A 25,660-nucleotide genomic window follows, 5' to 3' on the forward strand; every position below is an offset into this window, starting at 1 on the left:
TCTTTACAACTTTGCAGGGAGTGCTATTGTCTTTGTGAGTGAGTTAATATTTAATGTCACATCGGCAATATCTCAACCATATCGTGCCGAGAACATTTAACACTGAAAAATATCATATGGACATTATACAAACCTGTCAATGTCAACGAATTACAGTAAAACAACTAGAATATCACAATTCCAATTAAAACTAGCATGGAAAGTTAAAACAAATATCACCATTTAGACAATACAATATAAAAACAGACTATAGATCGCCAACAACAGAAGGTAGATCACCACACTAGGGACCATGGGCTATTGTCTTTGTGAGGTTTATATCTTCCAAAACATTTATACAAATAGTTTTCGATTCATACAATTTAACAAAAGGAACATGGTTCCTGGCTACTTTGCGTTGAACCACCAGGACCCGTTCATCCATGGGCGCAAATATATGTTCTGCATGTGATGATTTGCCTAAGGTATTATACACATCCTTCTACAGATACATTCAATATGCTTGTTTCTATGTGTGTCAATACATGCATTACCCCTGGCAATGATATTCATATATACTGATTAAAAATTTGTAATTAGTATATTTACATCCGTTAGTGGTGGCTGACTTTTCAGTCAGTTTGTAAGCATCAAATATGTACGGTGTCATGTTTAGTTCGGCTTCGATCCTATGTCAGTTCTGTTGTGATCAATGGTGGTGTGTTATTGACTAAAAGAATGTAATATCCCCAGGATATGTACGCGCAAACTATGCGGCAGCTGTTCCATATGATTGCGAGTCCTCGTCCAGGGCATCCTACGGACCAGTTCCATTCCAGTGCAGGTAACCTTCATTATTCTTAAAGGCAAGGATTTTACGGATGTCAACTTTTAATGGTGGAGGACTCATCACATATCGAGTATATTTACTCCTTTATCCTTATTCTTGTTATAAATATCCTAACTTGAGAATAGAACGGACAATATATTCGTTATTTTATAATATGCCAAACATTAGACAGTTATGCTCAACTTTAAGGGTTTGTACCTCCATAAAGAAATATGTTTGTATATTTAGGAAACAAGATAGGAAGGTTGGACTGAATCACAACCTCATTTAGGGTCATATAATGAGTAATCCAGAGCTAATGGTCACGGGTACGCCAAGACAAGGCTCACAGAAGCACGGGTTCCATCCGATTGGATCAATATTTCTTACAATATCGCATGATCAGGCTTAGGATCGTCATGTATTTTTTTAACTCGAAATGGGTAACTAACTACACACTAATTTGACATGTATTTCAATGGTTCTGGTAATATCACTATTACATGGAGTTCGCGGCTAGCGATGCCCATGAGTGAGCACATACAGGCAAACAGACAGACAAAGTTTATTAAAAGTGTCGCATGAAATAAAATACACAACAAAACAACATTCACCCAGCCAGAAGAGCATATGAGGCACTTTTTCTTCACGCCAGTGTTAATGGAAAAATTGGATAAGGTGGTAGTTAACTCTGGTAGTGTTCTGGTATAAAGACTGTATGGAGATAAACATCTTCACGCTAATAGCGGCTATCCGTTGCTGCAACCAGATGCAGTTCCTGTCCACATTGTCAAACGATGAAAAGACATATAAAACGTCCACACATAGAGTTCAACCGCTACTTCAAAATGGTATACTAAGAGTATATTTGTTCGAAACAGCTTCTTTCCCTATGACAAAGCTTGACCAATATCTGTATCACTGAGTACAGCTTGTGGACGCTGTTCATGTATCAAAACAGATGCTAGGAAATCTAAAATGTATGTATGCACAATTTAATATGTACAATTTAAGAGGCTGAAACTACCAATGTCTTTGCTAACGAGGGTGTATCTTTGGGCATTCTGTTGTTTTTGGTAGTTGCCATTTCGTCTTCAGAAGAACTGCTTAAGTGTAATAATAATTAGTAATAAATGCATCCAAGCGTTTCGAAGTTCCTTGACTTGTATTTTACGTCATCAACGGCAGATTCACTTCGGCATCTACCCATCCCATGAAGATCAGTAATGCTGAGAGAGAGTAATATTATCTACCATCAACGATGTGTATGTTAGGGTGTATGCAAGTGTTTTGGGGTTTTTTTATGGTTTGTTTTTGGAGGTTTTTTCTCTTTGTTTGTTTTGTTTTTGTGTGTGTGTGTATGTATGTGTGTGTGTGTGTGTGTGTGTATGTGTGTGTGCGAGCGAGTGAGAACGACAGAGAGAGAAAGACACAGACAGAGGAGGGATGGTTGGTAGTGGGGTACTATTAAAAGTCTGTAACTTCTGATGTAAGTTCAATGAAATGCCTTGATTCTGCAATATCTCCTGGATACTGGAAACATACCTACCTTCATCTTGCTGAGTGGTAGCAGCTACTGCTTATTCCTGGCCCTGTGGATCAGGTCCAGCCTGAGAGACAGGAAGCAGATCCGACATATTCTGTGAGATTGTTAGAGTTTTCGCATAGGAAAATGTTCTGTTGCCAAAAGTTGAAGTTTTCACTTCAGGGATTGAGAATAAGTATTTATCTTGTGATCTTGGTGTCCTTCGTGAGCAGCAGCCTGGTGGGAGTTATGTCAAGTGAGAAGGAGAACATTTGTTCAAACATTTACAGGTGAGAACAATTACTTTATAGCAACTGTAAGCCTTAGAAGCTGTAGTAGTAGAGGAGAACATTTTTATAGATAACTCTTCCAGCTGTATTTTCAATACGCTCTATGTGCACATGTGAAAACCATGGTCTAGTTTTATACATACAGATTTGTCTTTATGTATTTTCAGAATACATTTGACCAATAGAGGATCAGCTTGCCATGATATATATTCGGGCCATGATTGTCACTTAATCTGGAGGCAAATAGGTCAGTTGTTAGGGTCACATAACCTATTTTCATTGCTGAATAAAGACTGAGAGTACTGCTGACTCTAGCTCTGGGAGCCAAGTGTACTGTACTGTCCTCTGCCACGACCTCATGGCTCTCCCACTTTCTCCTGACAGTGAGACTGTTGGTTTTGCAAATACGATCTGTCATGCAAATGTCCCACACACTTTTCATAACATCTTCACCAAGAAGAATGTCTGGTGTTGTCTGCGAAGTTGGTGAACACATTCCTTTGCAGTGTGGTCTTGGTTCTTTGACTCTGGTCTGATAACGTCCTTACGTTTTTGAATATTGTTACCGAATTTGAGTGTCCAACAATCAGCTGAATATCACCGATCAGTGGAGGGTATCAAATACGTCGTCTGGAAAATCACTTTTGTTTTTGGAATAAGGTTTCCACGCCTCTCGCCGAGGCTATACCGACCAAGATAATTCCTAATTGTATGCATGCCTGTGTCAGCATTGCCTGATACAGTACCCCATTAACCTTTGTTAAACATCGGCATATTGAGGTAGTGCATTCTCCAGTTTCGTGTGAAACTCTATCCTCTCTGCTACAACCCATTCCGTGCTAGACACAGGCTCATGTTCAAATAAATAATCAATGATGGAAACCAGCTGGTTCAGTAACCGATCACCCTTTTCAGCATCAAGTCCCAGTGTTTTATGTAATTTTGCTATCGACTGAGATGGAATTTCCTCACCGCTTTCTGTACTTTTTATCTCTTCACTCTCCATTTTTGCTGAAGTGCCACGTGACTGTGATCACATTTATGGTGTTGTTAGACCTCCATGATTGAGATATATGAAAATTCTTACTATTTTTCGTGTGATTAAAATCAATGTAGACAATAAGAATAATTCCGCCTGCTATGATAAGTGGAGCCCACGTGAATGACTTATCAAACGGTAGCCATCAAATCTGAGCCGATGGAGACGTGGATGGGCCCTCTGCATTTGGATCGTACATGTATTGTGACACTTGACAGAGCTGATTACGCAAGAACTGTGTTAAGTATTGTTTATGAAGATTGTGGGATTGTTTATTTGTGGGATAAGAGCACATTTAGGCAGCATTGAGGTTTTTATTTTATGTCATATTCCAACTTGTAAATCTCGCTCACGGCGAGACGGGGAATTCTGTGACGTCATTAGGAAGCCTACTTACCGCACGCTCAGTGATGGATGCATCTTTATAACGGCAATTCGAAAACGGCTCAACTGTAAGTAATGTGTGATCGGACATGATATTACACAGTGTTAGACATTATTCGTGAAAACAGATTGTGACCTTGTGACATAGTAAGCGAGATGTAAGCTAAGGACAGTCTTTGTGGATGAACATCTTTTCTTTTCAGTTTAAGCAACGCTTCGATACAGAACCTTATATCGTTGTCGAGCAAGTACGAGGCAGATATATATATATATATATATATATATATATATATATATATATATATATATATATATATATATATATATATATATATATAGATAGATAGATAGATAGATAGATAGATAGATAGATAGATAGATAGATAGATGATAGATAGATAGATAGATAGATATAGATATATAGAGATATATACATATCACTGTCTTTTATACATACATACATACATACATACATACATACATACATACATACATACATACATACATACATACATACATACATACAAGAAAGTTAATCGGGAAGTACAGTGACAGTGTGATGACAAGGGATCACATGTACAGAGCAGGCGAGTTGGGACAGGTTTATACAAGTTCTTCAAGCACTTCCTCGTATGCTGAGGGGACGAAATAACCTTGATCTCTGTTGATCATGGGTCGGTGTCGTTTGATGGGGATGACTTGTGTTAATATCCGTTTTGTGAAGTCAGGTTGGTTGGTTGACAATATTGTGTATTCTGTTTGATGATTAGGGTTGATCTGAATGTGTTCTCAGATAGCTGATTTGTTGTCAGATTGTTTTGTTAACACCTGCTTTCTCTGGCGTTGATTGGCCTGCATGTTTTGCCAATATATGATTGTCCACAGTTACAGTCAATTTCTGATTCGCCAACTTCTCACGACACTCAAAGAAGTTCGGGGAGACATCTCTTGTGAAAGCGCTTTATAACGAGGACTGTAATAATATGCCTCCAAATAATGAGATCTAATTTGAGTAATACTTGCATACATCTTAAATCGTGTCACATTGTAGATACAGACTGTAGCCCTTGAACAAAGGCTCACGCTTCAGTGGCTAATGCTAACTTCCTCTCTCGCATCTAGCCATTGTGTAATGTTGTCTAAAAAGACCCAGTGAGAGTGAGCTATTTGAGACGGTCTATAGATCAAGCATGGCCTTGCTGAGAACATTCTCTTAACAGCAGAGGTTACTTTTCATATCTTCCAACGAAACTCTGTTCTAATACGGCCCTTTCATCGTGTGAGTGTTCAGGATTCGTGATTATTTGCAAATAGATTTAGTTGCGCAATCAGCGATGTTGGAATGACAGTGTGAGGACGTGAGACATAGACTGGTCAATGTAATGCAGGATGAAGGAATGAAAGTGAACTTTCTGAGATTGGAATTTTGTGTGGAATGTATTACAGTGACATTTGAACTCGTTAGTTAGTTAGTTAGTTAACCTAACCTAAACATACAGAGGATATGAGAGGAAAATATCCAGTTGTAATGTTAAAGCCTGCATATCAGCATGGCACAAATGTACAAACAGAGCCAATGCATTTATAGTGACAGAATGTAAGGATGCTTTTTGAGTAAGAAAAGATGAACTGTACAACGCCTTCAACAGTGTGCAAGTAGGTTTAGAGAGACTCAGTCAGTTTTCAGAAATTCCAGAGGTTTTATATAGAAAATTACAATAAGGGTGAGGGTGATATTGCCAAGACAATATGTGACCTGAAAGGTGATAAACATTCGAGGAAATCGGAAAAATCATCTGCATCTAGAAGTTCATAAAAAAGTATAAGGTTGGTAAATGCACAGACTAACGCTGTTCAGGACTTGTCAGAACAAAGTATTGTCTCTATTATGAAGGATATAACCGAAATGTTTGCATAACAAATACGCCATGAAGGCTTGGCACCTCCAGAGTCATGAATATTTTCTGGATATTCCCTGATGTATCTCTGATTGAAACAACGCACTAATTTCCATGTATTCGTTGCTAATCGAGTTCAGACCATCAGAGACCAAACCAAACCAGCACAGTGAAATTATATCAAGAGTGATAAAAATCCAGCTGACGATGGATCTCGTGGTCTATCTACAGAGAACTTCATTTACAAAATGGCTGACAGGACCAGATTACTTATGGAAACCTGAAATTCTAAGATTGAACCGGCTGAAACTGATGTTATTCTAGCTTATGACCCAGAGGTGAAGATGCTTATACTTTCATGGCAAAATGTGATTCCTCTGAGACATTTTAGTTAGAAAGACTCAACTATTTTTCAAAGTGGTAAAACTTAAGAACAGTGGCAAATTGTGTAAATCTGAATCAGGAAATCTTCTTCGAACAAAGACAAACAATCACGTTCAGAAACACTCACAACTGGCAGAGACTGTGATAAGCAAACTGGTACAGCAGGAGGTATTCTCCAAAGAGCTGAAAGTTGTCAGAAGGTTGAAGGTGACTGATGAAACATGAAGGTTGCAGTTGCTCAAAAGACAGCCACATACGGGAAAACAAGCAAAGTGAACAAACTTGACCTTTGTAGCATAAATAATGGAGTGAGCAGATTTGGTGGACGCATTAGGAAAGCTGAGGTCTCCTGTGGTATCAAGTATCCTGCCATTTCCCCCCAAGAAACATCATATCACAACTGTATTGATTCGACAATTCCATGATTGGACCCAGCATCAACGACGAGGTATGGTGCTCTCGGAACTTTGCTCAAATGGATTCTGGGATGAAATAAAAAATCATTATGCCGCTGCCAGGTCAATTCCAGACAGCTGACGTGTATTGTCGCAAAAGATGGTCAAGAGTACATTTATCCAACGAATTCTGGAATCACTGAAAACAAAAGTATTTGCACAGTCTCCAAGTGTGCCAGAAAAGTGTCACGTCAACGTAATGTCAAAGTTGGTGATATCGCTCTCACCAAGGATGAGAACGTGCCCCTCAACCAATGGTTGGTTGCCAGGGTTAAATAGACAATGACTGATGAGGAGATAGGTGGGTTGATAGCTAGTGATCGATATGTTGATGGTAAAGGTAAATGCTCAGTCTACTGTCATATCTTGAGCGTCTAGGACACAAATTAGTGGTGCTGGTTAAAATAAGGACTAAATGTGTCAACTTTAGACAGTAGATTCCAAATCACATTACAAGTATGCTTGATGTTTATTCATACTGTTTACTAATTGTTATTGTATGCCTAATTTGTATTTGCAATGGCTGAAAAGGCTTGTGTCATTTAAATGAGGATGTTCATTATGTTGTAATGCTAGAAAACTGTTCCTGGTTAAAATTATTTGCTATAATTTAGGGGTGGTATGTAACTGTTTGAAATATTCTTAGCAGTAGTGACGTGAAACCTGGTAAGAATTCTTTGGAAATGGTCTTTCATTTTTTTCGTTGTTGTGCATTCTTTTTAGAGAAATGAATGTGTTCCGTTGCCATGAAGCCAGTTTTGAGGAAATATGCTGTTGTGTATAGGTTTCACAAACTTGCAGAGGGGTTCACGAGGTTCATTGACAGGAACTTGAAACGTGTCATGTTGGCCATTACAGACTATCCCAACATACCTTGGGGCCGGGCGCGGTCCTTTACTTCCGCTCCAGGGACCATTAATTTACACAAACAAACGTACTTCTACGTTAGTTATTACTGTTACCTTTACTTGAACATGACATGTGCATTAGTAATTTTCAGCTTGATATGGACATGTGTAGAACAAAACATTCACTTTGAATGCATTCAATGTATGTTACAGTAATGTTACTTGCCATTATTTGGGGCTCGGGATATCACCCTGCATAGTATATCTCAATACACAGGAAATATTCCGTGCATAGAAATAAGGATGACATGTCCGTTACTGCCCTAAATTAGGGAATTGCGCTCTTTTTCACAAAGTTTAAGTTACATTTGGAACTTAAAGTATGTCAGGTAGGAAAAGAAGAATGTCAAGGCGAGTGTGTGGTTAATGGTAACTTACTGCTTGATTTGCCACAATATAATTTGGAAGTTACGATATAGGAACATTTCATTTCTAATTGTAAAATTGACACCATCACTTACTGTTCAGTCTTTAATCACGTTTCGGAGTTTGCAAAGTAATGTCACCTAGTATTTCATAAGACAATTGCAATTGGGCAATAGAAACATTTCCATAACGTCAATAACAACAAGAAGGAATATTTCATTCTGGTAACGAATATTTATGTCCTTTCAACAGCATTAAAATTGAGCTACTGTACTTTTATTTTCAGAACCACGCTCAAGCATGTCCTGCTTGAGGGTGTTGAATTTTTCATCACAAAGGATAAATACTCCACTGTAAAACTTTTAGGGATCTTTATTGGTAATGGATTAATGTAAATTACAATCTATTATCGACCTCATTTGGCATGACCTCATTTCGGAGACCCTCATCAAACACACAATCTATGACCTCATTAGGTAAGGGTCCAGACTGACCTCAGGTAACGCTCACGCAGAAGGTTCTGGGAGGTATGATCCAGTTTAATCCGGTTTTACATAGGGATACTAAAGGATGCTGAATACCGTCATAACGCCATCTGACATTAGCGAATTCACATGGCATAATGTGATGACAATGTATGATTTTACTGGCAATACAACCCGTAAAGATTTTTTTCAGCCTATTACACCAATTGTATTCATTCTCAAGGTGCACACAGAGCGTGCCTAAGTCTGTTCGACCGCTTCCCGGTTGAGTGAATTCCCACTGCCAGTAATGACTCGCGACTGTAAAACCACTTAAAACCACACATGTCCGATCACAGAACTGAATAGTCTTATGGCCGCACTCCTCAAGCGACACGTGCCGACATTTTTGGATATAACATTAATATACTAAGTAGTTGAACTAATGTTTGGGATTATATTCCAAGTGACTGAATGAGTATTTCCAGAATTACGGGATAACACTATTGGATATCTAGTGAAACATGACCATGAAGTTGTACTTACCTTATAATACCCATAGGAATGTCCATGAATCACACAAACACTGAATAACACACCAATTGGGAAAGTACAAATCCAGAGCGTTAATGATGTTGTGTTCGATGCGTAGAATCAATCTGTTTATCGAGTTGTTTTTCAAGTATCTCTCCTGATGTAAAATTAGTCTCACGTAGCAGGTAACATCCAGTAGGCAAGTTTGAGTCATTGTACTGGCCCCTCTCATCATTATGGTAGCCTCTATATAAAACAAAACTGATGTCACATGAGAACAACACTTTCCCGATCCTGCCTCAAAGTCACATTCAGCTGACGTTACTTCAGACTGTATATCTATAATTATCCAGGTTGTCAAACCCACGTCAGTCTTCCAGCAATTGATACAACAAACAAGAACGCTATGCAGATTTCGTTGTTTATTAGCTCTGTTTCAAATGAATAGACATTAGGATAGGAGCACACCCAAAAGTCTGCTTTACATCTGAATGGCAGTCTCATTGGCCTTCCTCATCCTCCTGTCCTTCACTCTCTGTATATTCCACTGTAAAAATTGTTAGGGATCTTTAATGTTAATGGATTAATGTTAATTACAATCTATTATCGACCTCATTTAGCATGACCTCATTTCGGAGACCCTCATCAAACACACAATCTATGACCTCAGTAGGTAAGGGTCCAGACTGACCTCAGGTAACGCTCACGCAGAAGGTTCTGGGAGGTATGATCCAGTTTAATCCGGTTTTACATAGGAATACTAAAGGATGCTGAATACCGTCACAACGCCATCTGACATTAGCGAATTCGCATGGCATAATGTGATGACAAGGTATGATTTTACTGGCAATACAACCCGTAAAGATGTTTTTCAGCCTATTACACCAATTGTATTCATTCTCAAGGTGCACACAGAGCGTGCCTAAGTCTGTTCGACCGCTGTTTCTCGTCGTCATCATCATCATCATCATCATCATCATCCATTTTAGGACAGGACATTTATCATGTACATGTCTTTGTAAGTCGTGATTATTGCTTGACTATAGTCACAATCTGATAGAGGATGTGGTCTCTTCATAGCAGATAAGTCGTTGTCTTCCTCCCAGTTCCTTTTAAATCATACTTGGGGTATTCAAAGAGGACCCACTGAAGACCTTTCTGGGCACTAGGTTCTTCTGTGTTTTTACAAATCCTGCACATCTTGAAGCATGAGTCCACAATCATTACAAGGTAGCTTTGTTGGTCAGTTTTCTTCACACGTCTGCATGCGCGGAAAATGTAACTCAGACTGAATTGTCCTAACTTAGACGTCTCCTTTTAAACTGAATGCACTGAGACATAGTCACACATTGGAATGTGTCTGGGGTAGCCTTTTGAAATTGCCCTAGGCAATGCCCTGTGTTAACCTGGATTCGTCTGCCTCACGGAAGTCATGATGGGTTGTTTATCGATAGGATTGTTGGATTGTTTTCGATACTCGCTGTTGAAGGTAAGTCATCTAGATTAACCACATTCACCATATGGGGGTCAAGGAACACATCCAAGATCAGAAGGATCTTAAACTAAGGATAAAGACAGGTTTGAATGGCGTTATAAAATAGTTGCCATCCTTTGTAGAGTCATATAATAAGTTCAGGATAAGGTTTAATGTTTATCCTTTCTAGAAACTGTTTTACTAAATATGTTTTCCTGCAGGATACTGACCCTGATACGATCATGGTGAATGGATGTTTCACTCTAAATTCCTCCAATGAGCCTGTAAAATTGTGTCCATTTATCAGCATCGGGTACGAAGAGTTTACATTATAAGTTGTTCACTGGTTACAAGGGGTCCATGGGTTGAGGTACCCCTGATATTTGTTTCTGTTCCCTGAGCCCGAAGGGAACAGTTTCAATTGTGTAAACGACAGTTTCAACTGAACCAACCATCACTAGACAATAAATAATTACTAAATGTTATTAATATTTATCTTTTTATGAATACATAACATTTGATTCGTGGTTTACATTCATGTAGGGATAAACATTTCATAGTAATGTTATTGTCCGGTGATGCCACGGGCATGAACCAAAGACTGCTCTGATGGAGTTAGTCAACTCAGACCTATCACATCAGGGCAGGTGATGCTCATTAACTCTCAGTGCTGTCCAGAGCACGTTCGCACGCGCACACACACTTCCTTTCAAAACAGTCGTTTCATAGTTTGTGTTTGGAAGTTAGGGACAAAAGTTTACCATCGAGTCTAGATAAAGTTTCGCAAAGGAAAATGAATGATATACGTAATTAGTTTCTTCTCGTATTGACGTCTGATAGATCGTCTTTACTTGATAGATCTACATCGTTTTCTGTTCTGCTATCAAAACCTATATACATCTCACATTAATGTTATCGTCCGGTAATGCCACGGGTGTGAACCAAAGACTGCACTGATGCAGTTAGTCAACTCTCCACTATCATATCAGGGCAAGTGATGCTCGTTAACTCTCAGTTCTGTCCAGAACACAAATATAATGGACAGCAAATGAAACGGATCCGGAATTTTCGAAAGAAATGAACTCTCATAAAAGTAAGGGTTCATGTTTATGTCTTCTGTGTAAAAGCCTTACAAAAGTCATAGTTACGTTTTCTTGACTGTTCAATATAGCTTTTTAATGTCTTGAGCATGAAATGTTGACGTGAGAGAAAAACATTCCTCATGATATTTCATTTTCTGTGTTTAGTGAATGATCTGAAATACTTAAACTCTACTCTTGAAAAAAAGCATTCTTCAATTAACTTTGCGTTTTTTTCACATAGATGCGGATGAAGAGATTGAATAACTGAAAAGGAAAACAGCATTTAGGGTAAGTGTTAATAATGTAGTTTTAAGCAGGAAGCGAATACAAATATTAATATAGAGATCAGTGCGAACCTATGATACTGCAGAATTATGCGGTCCTCTTGTTTTAATACTGATAACATGAACATTCCCTTACATATCCTTGATACCCCAGAAAGGATAAATATCTACCGTGTCGATATCAAACTATTCTACATTGCGTTTCAGTTTGGCCGCCCACAGCATCAATGTGTGAATAGTTACAGCCCGAGTTATTCTGATTCTTAAAGCGTTCCGGATTTGTAGCCATGAGAAGGATCAAGTCTTTATTACTGGTCTGTGTTTGTTTTTCTGTCTCCTCTCTTTTCCTCATACGTCTAAGACGGCTAACTCTACCCCGTGATGATTTGTCACAACGTTTGCGATACCTGTTGCACAAGACTCCACGTGTCTCAGCGATGACGTCATCGACGAAACCGAGCACGGTTGGACATCTGTGCCCTTTGACACCACCAAACCTAAGTACGTAGATATACTGTTTGGCAAATTACTTTTATTCTTGTGAGAATGCCTGCCATGGTCAAGAAAAGGATTACTTTCAAAAGTAAAATTTGAAATATACCATTCAAGAAAAGTAGAGGATATTTTGTTTCGAGGTTTGAAACATCAGGAACCCCATCGTGGTCATGCCATGCTCAGCGCTAAGTCCTGGCCTTCTCCTATAAAAGGACGTGTCTGTTGTCATAAGCAGACCTTACCTCAACGTCAAAATCCACCTAACGCTCTCAATAAACTTATTTACAATGACATTGATAGACTCAAAAAGTATATTCTTAAAACAAACAAAAGAATTTGAACATATTTGTAAACGAAGTGGTTTTACCCAGTATTAGTTGGATGCAAATTTAGAATTTCACCAACGACTACGCAAACGATCTTGTACTCCACCAGTTTTAGAAGCCATCGGATCTGATGACCAACTAAATGGGCCATCTGTCTAGGGCGCCAGGCTCAAGATCATTTTTCATCTGGCTATGGCACAAGGACTGTAGGAATTGTTTTGACGATTCCCACTTACCTGTACCTTTTTCATAGTATAAATACAGGTTTGTCAGGTGAATTCTCAGAAAAAGACTCAAACTTATTACTTTTATTCGTCAGTTATGTCAATGTATTTGCTACGTTTGCCGATCACTATCCCACGTCTAATGTATCAACATTTTATCAGGCCTCTGTGGGGTAGCGTACTGGTTAAAGCAATCGCTCGTCATGCCCGTCATGCTGAAGACCTGAGTCGATTCCCCACATGGGTACAACGTGTGAAGCCCATTTCTGGTGTCCACCGCCGTGATATTACTGGAATATTGCAAAATGCGACGTAAAACCATACTCACTCACTCACTTCAGTTGGATCAATTGCTGCACGGATGGAAGTCCTGTCTTTTGATGAACTTGAAAAACGATATACAGAACTCAAACCCGGCGGTCGTTTCAAACCAAGTGGCTGCATGTCCCGACACCGAATGGCCATCATTGTGCCCTATCGCGACCGAGAGTCCCACTTGAAGATCTTCCTCAACAACCTTCACCGCTTGTTGCAACGACAACAACTAGATTACGGCATCTATGTTGTTGAACAGGTGAACATATATTTCATTTATCGCTGCCTTTTTCATTGTGGATAGCTAGTATTTTAGAGCTATTGCATAGCTGCTATTGCTTTCGATTGTTTATAAATTCCGGACAGTTGGGTCTTTTTGTTGTCGGAGAGGTTTAGAAATAGACCGATCCAGTCTGTCAATCAAAGCTGGCGCATGCGTCGATTTCGGCCAATCAGCACGCCGGGAGCGCATTGTGGATTTGTCTGACTTATTTCCGTTGTCAAACGAAGCCCCCGAAGCGATCTGCTTCGAATTATGCAACTCACACTTTCCTCTTTAAATATCATTTATAAACTACGGATACCAAAGTACCACAAGCAGAATTCATCAACACCGCTCTCAATGTACATACGTTCGGTGACGCCATTTTCAGAGGTTGTCCCCCTAAACGTCAAAAAGCGAAGTGGGCGGGGTTTATCGGCCCTGACTGGATCGGTCTATTACTAGTAATCTTCACGGCAATCCTAAGGTATATCTAGACTATACTACTAGTTCTGCAAGGCACAAAACAGTTCATTTTCTGACGTATTTGCATATAATGAAGAGTGCTTTGTTCATGTCAACTTGTTTATTATGACTGAATGAATTATTTTCAGTTTAGGCCGCTTTTAACAATTACCCAACAATATCGCGGCGAGGGATACCCGAAATGGGCGTCAGACATTGTACCCACGTGACGACTGAAAACGTGTTTATGTCCAAATTTTACTGATTTTCATATTGATATAAATTAGACTGTTCTCGTCAGGCTAAATAATAAGTCACTCACTCATAGAACCCTCTTCCTTATGCCATTGAAGACCTACTGTCATATAGATGTACACAGGATAATTGTTTCTACATACCATTAATCCGGGAATCAAGTCCATGTCCATACATGAAGATGATACTGAAACGTCTTGTACATTACAGGCGTTGCCAAGCATGTTCAACAGAGCCATGTTAATGAACATTGGATACAAAGAGGCACTGGAGGACTATAGCTTCCAGTGTTGCATCTTCCACGATGTTGATCTCATTCCGGAGAATGATAAGAACCTATATACTTGTCCCGTGAATCCCCGGCATATGTCGGTTGCCATTGACATCCATCATTACAAGTAAGCATTTTCCTTGTAAAATTCGTGTTCGGGTGGGGGCCGAGGTGACCTCAGCACGGCCATTTTCAAAACTACATGTTCTATTTCATCAACAAGTGACAGGAATGGGTAGACAAACACATGCATGTTTCATAAGTTTCTTCCTTTTAGTTTGGGGGAAGGAGGTTTGTTCATATTTTTTCTTTTTTTTAAATTGTTGAGTTTGTGGGAAGAGGTTTATTTGTTTCATTATGTTTGAAGGCAAATCATCCTAAACATGTAGATAATGCTTGACTTTATAAGTTCTGTGGGTGTTCTGAGAAGATACATATTAAAATGATGTCTTTTGAAACCGTGTCAACTGAAACGGACCCATACTCAAATGTAAATAGGGAGGATATGTATCTATTTAACGGACTGTAATTGATTTATGGAAGGTGAAGACCATGTTTTGTCATTGCGTCCCTCTTATGATGACTTTACAAGAACTAGAACACGTTATGGCTGAGGTGTCGAACTTTGGGTAACTTTGTCCAAACAAAACTTATGTGTCCTTTCGAAGGTTTATTTCACTGCCCAAACCTGTTTTTAACACTACACGTATTTTATATGGATACATAATCGCTTTTATGTATGTACAGAACACTGCTTGTACATGTATATACCTCTACCGTCTCTCATAACTATGTGTGAATGGCGCTGTTCCATCTTCTTTCTGTCTTTTGCTCGTACATATTACAGTCAGATTGTGATAATCAGTCTCTTCTAGAAATTACTAAGACGATCGGTCATTTCACAATAGTCAGTATACTTCAGTCGTTTAACGCATAAACATATAGTCTGGTTCATAATTACTGAGAATTTTTCTTCTTACTTTGAGCTATCCTAACACCTCAACTGATTCACTGATACTTAAAACTAAGTATGGTATAAGGGAGGTAACTCATCTTGGCCTACTGAGTATAGTACAATTAGAGTTACCTCCCCTGCATTTGTAGCAGATGTCATTTTCCTCAGCACTGTCAACAATGTCTGCTGAAGATAAAAGAAGGTTGATTTTTGAGTTGTGTAATCAAGGAATTGATGATGTAAATACATTGCCAGAGGGAACAGGAACTCTTCTTTTTACTGTGTATAGGATTAGGAAGAATTTTAAAGAGGGAAAGGATTTTGGGCACCAGAAAGGAGCAGGGAGACCCAGAAAATTGGACTTCTCAGATCGCGTCCGGCTGGGAATTTTAGCGTCTAAAAAGCAAAGGGCAAGCATCTCCAACATCAGGTATGAAATGATAGAAAGGGGATCAACAGTTCTATCAAAATCTACAGTTAGAAGAAATTTGATTGATCTTGGATGGGAGAAAAAGACTGGAATTCCTTCTCCTCTCATGAAACAAGAACATAAAGACAGGCGTGTTGAGTGGTGTTTGGCACATGGAAACTTTGACTGGGAAAATGTGATTTTTACTGATGAAAGCTCAATATGGGTATATCCCAATAATGTGAAAATACGGACAAAGTCTGCGTCAGCACCGTTGTATCGACGACCTAAAAAAAGTTTCATGTATGGGGGGGATATCCTTATTAGGAACGACCCCGCTGTGTGTGTTTGAGGGAAATCTGACAAGTCAACGCTACACTAACATATTAGATCATTTTCTCCTTCCAAGTGCACATGTGTTTTATGGAAATGACTGGATGTTGCAGCAAGATAATGATCCTAAACACACCGCAAAACATGCCAAGCAGTGGTTTCAGGAGAAAAATGTGACTGCATTACCATTTCCTGCATATAGTCCTGACTTAAATCCCATTGAGAACATTTGGGGGATGATGAAGGAATGTGTGAATCAAAAGGGGTTGACAAAAATTGAAGACATGAAGAGAGAAGTGGTCCGATACTGGGACAGCATAACTCACGAGACACTAACCTCTCTGATAGGAAGTATGCCTACCCGTCTTAGACTGTGCCGTGAAGCTCAAGGAGACTTGATAAAATATTAAATTGTTACCTACACAACATGAAAAGGTCAGTTCACTTTCACAATACATTCAATTTTATATGATTTGTTCTCGTTTAATAATATGAAATGCTTTAGCTATTCTCAATAATTTTGAACCATACTGTACATGAAATATCACCATATAACTTAATGTGGATCACAGTTTCAACACAACCTATTGTCTCTAAAGGTTAACACTATTTTGGCTGCGACTGTTGCACTTAAGCTGTTTGACTCTTGCTGTGTCCAGGGCAGCCACACCTCACAACCTCCTGTCCACTACATATAGATTAAATGAGATTTCATGAAATGACTGAAGTATATTGATTGTTCGTACACAAAAGACGCATCGGCCATTGTGAGCTGACGACAGACATTGCAATCGAAAAAAATAGGTTTAGTTGTATAAAACACTTTTTCACCTTTGTTGCGTGTAAAATATACTTTAAAAGATGGAATGGTTATCATTTAACATAAAGACGACATAAAAACAATCAGGAGAAGTTTTCATTCACCGATTTTATTTGTAGTGGAAGCCATGAAAATCACGGACAAGACACAACGATAGACGAATACGTCTCGTGTTTAGGTTCATGGGACCATACATTTAAGTGCAAATTTACCTTTCTATTAACAAATACAATGTTACCTAATCACTTGCAATTTATCTATTTGGCCTCAAATTCTGAACATATCAACCCAGGTCTTTGAGTGACACTGAAAGCAGTCATCGTTGTTATACTTATTTATGAATTTAACAAAATGGAATCCAGTGCTCGTGTGATACGTATTTAAACACGTTTGAGATCTGGATGATATTATAAGTTATCACATCGTGTCGAGGGAAATACGGGATTTTATCTGTCCCGAGTAAGGTTGTATTCCTCGAGCCGGAGACGAGAGACTGATAAAACCCCGTATTTCCCGAGACAGTATGTGATAACGCATTTATCTAGCTGAATGTTTTCACTAAATCAAAACAAAACAACACGCATCGAATCGACTTGCTGCCATGTTGACACCAGCTGATCGTTTGACCTCAATGCACCGCACGTTACTAAAGGCTTGTTGAAGCACGCTTTTCTCACTTCGCATCGTCACCGAGGCGTAGCGGGAGGATATGATTTTCTCAGCGGGAGTATACGACTTTTATACTCCCCTAGCGGATCGTGATGGATGTATATGGTATTTTATCACGTCACGTGGACCAATCAAAACTCGACATTCTTACATAAGGCTAGATAATCGTCCTTCCATTCTTTCACTCTTGATAATTATTAGCATTAATTTCACTGACTCAGTAATATAACATGGTTATACTACTACAGTATGTTTCTATATATGTATCGGCAATCTTGTACATGTATTGAGATGGTCATAATCATAACAACAACATCCTGCAGGAACCATTACCGTGGAACATCTATGCTTCGTGAGTATGTTAGATATTTGCTAACCCACCCTTTATCGACAAACTGCCTTGTCATTATAAAATGTTATGAAGAGCAATTTCAAATGGTTGTTTGGCTGGTTTATTATCGCCATACTCAGTAATAAAATAGCGCCGGTCTGAAAATAATCGAGCTTGAACTAGACAATCCACTGATTAAAATTATGACCAACAATCTACTGTGTTGGGATTCGATGGCATGTGACAAACAAGTCGGAGAGCATGAGCATATGGGGAATTGTACACGGGTCTTGGGTCTCAGGAACGAACGCTTTAACCACAAGGATACTAAACTCCTACGCCCCTCTTTAGCTCTTGAACAGAAGGTTAGAAAACAACATAGTCGCCTTTGACTACAAGCAAGAAGATCAGTTCTGATCCGGACCTTCAAGGGTTGCTTTAGACCGGGAACAGTGTCCAGGCTGTCAGTATGATGTTAAACTGTAAGAATCAAAAGCATATGGAGTACACAGTTCTTAATATGTTTTGCAACTTTATCTGTAACCAACGACTGAACTCTTGTGTTTTCAAGTTGTTAACGTCGTCGGACTGTACGGCTGGGATGGACACGATAACATCTGAGATTCAGGTTTCGGGACAGACTCTTGTCCTTCTTCCCCGATGAAACCTAGTTTTATCTTTGCGGTTTTTATCAATGCCATATGTAAACATCTGCTTCTGTGGTAGGTGGTAATTGCGAGGATAATCACTGGACATCATGGACTCTTGAAGTGGTCAGATGTGGCATCTGCCTCTATGTCACTTTCATTCTCATGGATTTAGTGGATTCTCATGGATTCTCATGGATTCACACATTGTTCTTTCGGGCGTTTAAATGTCATTTTACCTTTGCGACAGTTAAGCACTATTTTCCATGCAGATATGAGGAACACCAAAACATTTCTCCAGTTTTGAGAGTCGATCTTAATTAGCTGTGTTTCACGTCCTCTACCTTCTGTGCTGAACACCCACCGGTTGTTTCACCTTTCGTTGCAGAAAAAGACTACACACTAGCTTAATATTCGGGCTAACAAAAGTCTTCTAACATGTGAGAAAGTCATAAATATTATCGTACAGGCTTTCTTAGCTTTGATATGACAAGGGTTGCAACGACTCGGTTCGAGTCATCGAAAATTGAATCTGAACCATAGTTTTGACTTTCGATAACCATTATCACGATTTTGGTTCGATATCTGAGTGTTCTCCTGTAAACATCATACTTTATTTGTTGGAAAACGGTTGCATCATTCACATAGGGGGTTCGATGTGTAGATAAACCAGATAAATAATTCTTGTATTTTTCGAAGAATAGTACAAAATAGGTATTATGTTTGGAACCCGGAGCTTATTGTGCTAACCAACCGTATGCTATCTTAGGAACAAACTCACAACAGGTCGGGTCTGTTATGTAAAAAAGTAAATTTGGCAATCGCAGTTGTTCTACTTTGATTTTAAGTGATTATCGGTCGATGTGACCCAAGATTTAATTTCGCATTATGACATGATTACAAATGTACATATGAAATCACTTTCAGATAGACAAGAGAAACAGCTCACAAGCCTCGCATACTTTGGTGCATCGTTCTTCAGGAAAACCTATCATAAGTAGCCGTAAAGTGTTTTTATAAGTAAAGCACTCGTCTAAACTAGGCATACTTTACTTTCTTTATCAAATACTGCGTCTAAAATTAACACTTCTGAGGCAGGAATTTGAAAGCAAATAGCAAATTATTACAAACATGGCATCAAATTAGATACAAGTACACTTGAGGCTGATGTCCAGAAAATTCGCAAGCTACCTGAAGCCCTGTGCACAAAGCAGCCTTAGTCTACAAGTATTGTATCTCCTCAAAACTGCAGGAGCAGATCATTGTAAGATACAATCGGCCCATACCAATCTTAAGTTATCGTGGTAGTCTTAACTAAACCGTGTTCAAGTCACTGTCTGTTCAGACGATCTTACGGTCCGTGTGATTACATCACCCAAGTAATCATCTTAATGTCAAAACATTGCTGTAAACATTTGCTAAAAATGTAAAAGATGATTCGCCTGACACTTAAACAACATATCGAATGCATCACATATTTCATTGCTATTTGCAGTAGTGAGTAACATAGCTAATTTTGGTATAAAATGCCTTGGTTTTGTTTCTTGTTTCATTGATGAAGTCAACGCATAAACATACAATGGACACAATGCATAATTCTGATCATTCTAAACTTCTAAACTAAACAGCAAAAGAAACGCAATTTTCGAAAAAAACTATGAAATCTCACAAAAGTAAGCGTTCATATGTATGTGTGTAGCAGCTTTGACTGTGTGTCCTGAATTTAGTTGAGAACACGGCTATGGGTGTGATTCGATTTATTTGATTACTGTGGTCGTAATCATTTACACCCTCAAATACACAACAACATCTATAAGAATAATAAATAGCATGATACAGAGCATGATACATCGAATAACACACACACACACACACACACACACACACACACACACACACACACACATATATATATATATATATATATATATATATATATATATATATATATATATATATATATATATATATATATATATATATATATATATATATATATATATATATATATAATATATATATGTCATTGTATGTTGTTATTATATTATAATACTGGCCATGAAACAGACAAGCATCTTGCTACACAATGCTGACATTAGTAATACCACTACCTGAAATGCAATTGTCCAGATGGAAACTTAAGATTTCCACCCGTAACCCCGTTTTATGTTGTCACTCTATAAATAAGAACAAATGTTTATTCATCAAAACCCTAAACCATGTCCTAACCCAAACCCTACGACCCAAATCCTAACTCTAAAACCTCAAAATTATCCTAACAGATATATGTTACATCTTAAGCGGGGGTTAAGGGCGGAACTCTTACCTATAAAAGCTTCATAAACATATTCAAATACCTGACTATCTAGGAGATTTTGTCATTTACTAAATCTCTCACAAATGTTCAAGTGACCTTATTTAGTAAAAATAATATAATGTTTATGTAACCTTATCTATGTCAAGATATACACATATGTTTATGTATATAATATGTAACAAACATACAATGGGTGAGTGAGGGGGTGAGTGAGTTTTGTTTTACGCCGCTTTTATATTTTAATATTCCAGCAATATCACGGCGGGGGACACCAGAAAATGGGCCTCACACATTGTACCCATTGTGGGGAATCGAGCCCGGTTCTTCGGCGTGACGAGCGAACGCTTTAGCCACTAGACTACCCCACCGCCCCACGTACAATGGGAGTGTGAAGAATGTTAAATGTTTGAAATTTGCTGAAATCTGTGACTTGTCTGTCTGGTGACTGAGGTGCGAGTGAGGGTTAAAAGGCATGCAAGCTGAGAACAACAGGGCGAGCCACTTAAGTACAACTAAGTTAAGATATCTAAGGTGTAATGTCACGTCTTAATTAAAACCATTTTCACCCATATTACAAATTAATATCAATTTTTGATACTAACACTAATAACTACTACTAATACCAATACTATATACACTATAAACTCATAACTAGTACTGAAACCAACACTAAAATTATTCCTAGTACTAATACTAACACTAAAGCTTATGACAATACTAATGATAACTGCACTGTACACAGTTGACAGCCATATGAATATATGTGACTGCTGCCACATGTGCTCTATTTATTAATTTGACAAGAGACAGAGTTGTGTTGTTTTTGCCGTTCAAGATATTATTATTTTCATTTACACAGACTATACTACAAAGGCGCATTTGGTGGAGTGACTGCTCTGACAACGGAGCACATGAACAAGGTCAATGGCTTCTCAAACAAATACTTTGGTTGGGGTATGGAAGATGATGACATGTTGAGGAGGTAAGATTGATTTAAATGGCAATGTCCTTCATAATATCCAAACAGTTTTTCATGGGACTTTTTGAGATCCGCACGGTAATCTTACTCCAATAGCCTGTCCTCCTATGCACCCTATCGTGCATTTACAGATGATCTCAAATATAACATAAGTTCCTACCCTTGACTGTTACGATCAACAAGACATCCACCAACACACCAGTCGTGTTGACACCCCAGAATCGTGTCAGACAACCGATCCCACCTGCCTGCTTCGCTAAACCGCTGTACTGTGAGGCTGTGTTCTGATGAACATGGACTCTCGTTATAGAACTTTCTGTGCACCTTTGCACCCATTGATTATGATTTTGTGAGGCATATCAAACTTTACGGTAAAGACTTGTCATCAGAGCCAGTGAGAGATCTGGTACAGGATGAGAGTAGACCAAACAATATGCAGTCTGTGCCCGCCATGGGCTTCGGGTTTGTTATTCGTGGGAAACCTCTCAGAACTATCACTACATCGAGTTTAGTTATGTTCTGAAGAAAAGCAAAAGTGCATCGTCTTTCGGCTGTTTTGAACGGAGAGACGAAGGGATTTTCCTTTGCCGCCCGGGACCAGAAACTGTCATCAAAAGGAAATTAAATTTTGGAATGAAGGAGATTGTACAACACTTTGTAAGTGGATAATGACGACTGACACAAGCACAGTATCTTCCAAATGGTGATATTGCTCGGTCTGATTATTACTGTCTTCTCAGTGCTAGTGGTCCATCCATGGTACTATCTGGACTATGTAGGGACTGTCCTAGAAAATTGTAACCGCACAATTGTTTGGAACGGTCCACATACAGCCCGATACGTTATAGACGCCAGTGGAGCTGTCCTTCAATGAAGTCATGTATATCTCTGCATTTTCTGTTCCTTTTGACAACAACGTGATTGTCAAGATCGAGGATGAGCATTGCAAACAGTTTGTACCTGACATGGGGAGATTACCCACAGAGCTCTGTTGACACGATGTAATGCTGAAGGCTGGTGTGTTGGTTTGTCTTCACGGTCTCTCCAATGACTTTGGTGGTGTCAACGCAACGTGCTCCTTACACTGTCTGTTAAGGGTCCGGAGCTGATAATGATTATGATTTTTATAACAATCCGTTATAGCTTCAAACTTCAAAAGTGATTAGGCACTGATTATTTCGATCTACTGCAGCGTATGCGTTTGATATCATATTAATGATTATTTAGTAAATACCAAGCGGACTATAGGAAAGAATTCCATCATTGTGTTCAAATTCCAATCATTATGAATACATAGTTGCAAAATATATGTACGAATGGAGTTTCCGGATTTAATTTCGTGTGCCTTGCCTGTTATGTTTAGTTTCAGTAAAGAATAAAAAGACAAACAGAGACATCTTTTGACATCTAATATATATCACCGAGTTGATAAAGTTACAGTTATCCGAAGGTCGTCGATGTAACTAAATTTATGGTGTCACTTACATCTTTATATTTTGTTCAGAGTTAAACTGAATGGTTTAACATATACCCGACGGTCAGAAGAAATTGCACGTTACAAGATGATTGCTCATGGACGAGATAAATTAAATCCGAAGAGCAAGGATCGGTAAGTTTTTGCAGAAATCAGATGTCGTTTCCCAGAGGATTGTAAACCAACGCCGTCGGCTCCAAATGCACTCCCGTGCTTCAAATACTCAATAACACCCGGAAATTGGCCAACACATGATGTTTATCTCCTAATTACAGTATTCAAATAGACACACGTCGTATTTTCAAATTCCATGAGTAATGTTCACTGCTTCAGTGATCAACAGCGTAAGCAACGATCAACGCAATTTGGATACAATAATAAGTGCTAATCAAGTCACCGAGCCTGACCACCCGATCCCGTTAGTCGCTTCTTACGACAAGCATGGGCTACTGAAGACCAATTATAACCCGGATTGGTTCAGAGAAGAGACAATTCGCTTGAATTTATCATTGTTCCGAACTTTAAAAATGCTGAAATGTAATTATTTCTTTTGCATATTGTAATGGATTTTGCGTTTGCAGACATTGTCAGTGTGGTGTGTGTTTACCTTTAGTAGATATATTTGATGGACATTATTAGACACATATATTGTTCGTTACTCTAATTATAAACACATGTCTTTCGCTTCTAACTAAATGCTGATTGGATGATGTGACTTGTAAACACAAGTATTCCCATCCCCTTTTATCTCCACCATAAACATATGCACCTCGTACACGCGAAATGAGGTTTCTCTTTTGGCGTCCAAGTATTTTTCTTTCCTGCTTGTCGGATTTTAATGAATATAGAATTACTGGATAAATTTTGAATAATAATCTTTGGAAATAGATAATGGAATGACTTTATGAATGGTAGCTTGGCTAAATGTTCCCACAATCGCCGGTTGCTGAAGGGATGGTGTAAATGCAGCTAGGGTCCATGCAGGTAGCAAAAGTACTATCAGTCCCATAGACCCTGGTATGGTGACCTGCCGTCAGTTGCTGGCGATCTCTAGCCCATTGTGCTGTCCCTTAACAGTTTACTCTTAAATGTGCTCTCTACTTAGTTTTGAATATCATTTGATGTACTAGTTTTTGTGCTGTCCTTTGGTGAGAAGATTCAATAACTTTTAGATATTTCATACCTTTTTAATAGCCGTATAAGGTTCTCTCGTGACAATATGGCTTAAATATCGCCGATGTGACGATCAATTTTAATTCACACAAGAGGGAGAGAGAGCAACAACCCCACTTGGCTCCGTCGGAGGTGTATTCACTTCTTCATTAACTTACACATTCTACGTGTGAATTTCGTAATGCCACATCTTTGATAACTACGTTTTCCATGTGATAACAAAGCTGAAGTATTTTGAAACCAACCTAACTACAGATAACTTAACTATAATGCATTTTTATCTTCTGGCACCTTACGTATCTTCTTTGGGTTCACTATATCCCGTTATATCAAAGCAAACAGCAAGCTCTAGTGGATGGAATGTCAGTATATTTCTATTCATATATATACATATATATGTGTGTGTGTGTGTGTGTTCTTTTCAGAAGAAAACTTTTTAACCAACTAGCGAATGGCAGCAAGACCGATGGACTGAATTCACTCAGATATCGTTTACTGAAAAAGGAGTATAGAAAATTATACACCTGGGTCCATGTGGATGTGGATGGCGGAAGCTGAGGACGTGTGTGTTCTTTCATCATTTTCACAGTGCTCCATGTCCAATACGGATGTTGCCAAAGCGAACATCTGTCAGATACATTTGTCAATAAAGTTCATTTGGAAACGTCTCTATTTACTTTCCCATGTATGTATGTATGTATGTATGTATGTATGTATGTATGTATGTATGTATGTATGTATGTATGTATGTATGTATGTATGTATGTATGTATGTATGTATGTATGTATGTATGTATGTTTTGAATCCGAGAATAATGGTTTCTGCGTTTAATTTCAAATGGGTATCTGTTTCATTTTCAATCAAGTCCAATTTAGTACATCTTTGTTCAGCTTTTTTACATGTTTGCATTCATGTAATAAATAAATGATTGATTCATAGTTCAACGTCACATAAATGTATAAATTGGTGATTCTGTTAGTTAGTATTTATACATATTTTTATTGGTTGTGAGGATCCTATGGAGAATACGGTACTGAAGAAATC

At 38.5% G+C, this 25,660-nt stretch overlaps 1 protein-coding gene across 4 annotated transcripts; it reads left to right on the forward strand.

Moving 5' to 3' along the window:
- The first annotated feature begins 766 nt into the window (after nt 1–766).
- On the forward strand, nt 767–25,283 carry LOC137286974 (beta-1,4-N-acetylgalactosaminyltransferase bre-4-like). Of its 4 annotated transcripts, none has more exons than XM_067819037.1 (8): nt 767–845; nt 11,853–11,899; nt 12,103–12,396; nt 13,282–13,514; nt 14,448–14,635; nt 21,849–21,971; nt 23,473–23,577; nt 25,041–25,283. In XM_067819037.1, the coding sequence occupies exons 3-8, from the start codon at nt 12,183–12,185 to the stop codon at nt 25,171–25,173; spliced, it is 996 nt and encodes a 331-aa protein (XP_067675138.1). In that variant the 5' UTR covers nt 767–845; nt 11,853–11,899; nt 12,103–12,182; the 3' UTR covers nt 25,174–25,283. The 4 variants fall into 4 exon arrangements, with proteins under 4 accessions (XP_067675138.1, XP_067675139.1, XP_067675137.1 ...); XM_067819038.1 differs by having other exon boundaries at nt 767–823; XM_067819036.1 differs by lacking the exon at nt 767–845 and adding an exon at nt 4,048–4,114.
- The last annotated feature ends 377 nt before the right edge of the window (nt 25,284–25,660 follow it).

This window comes from Haliotis asinina, chromosome 6 (assembly GCF_037392515.1).
Source record: "Haliotis asinina isolate JCU_RB_2024 chromosome 6, JCU_Hal_asi_v2, whole genome shotgun sequence".
NCBI lineage: Eukaryota > Metazoa > Mollusca > Gastropoda > Lepetellida > Haliotidae > Haliotis > Haliotis asinina.

What these genes read in the sequence shown, in the direction of transcription:
- LOC137286974 (XM_067819037.1), top strand. Translation starts at nt 12,183, where the DNA reads ATGAGAAGGATCAAGTCTTTATTACTGGTCTGTGTTTGTTTTTCTGTC. An exon ending in GCATCTATGTTGTTGAACAG is followed by an intron (nt 13,515 to 14,447) that starts GTGAACATATAT and finishes TGTACATTACAG; the next exon opens with GCGTTGCCAAGCATGTTCAA. An exon ending in GATGATGACATGTTGAGGAG is followed by an intron (nt 21,972 to 23,472) that starts GTAAGATTGATT and finishes TATTTTGTTCAG; the next exon opens with AGTTAAACTGAATGGTTTAA.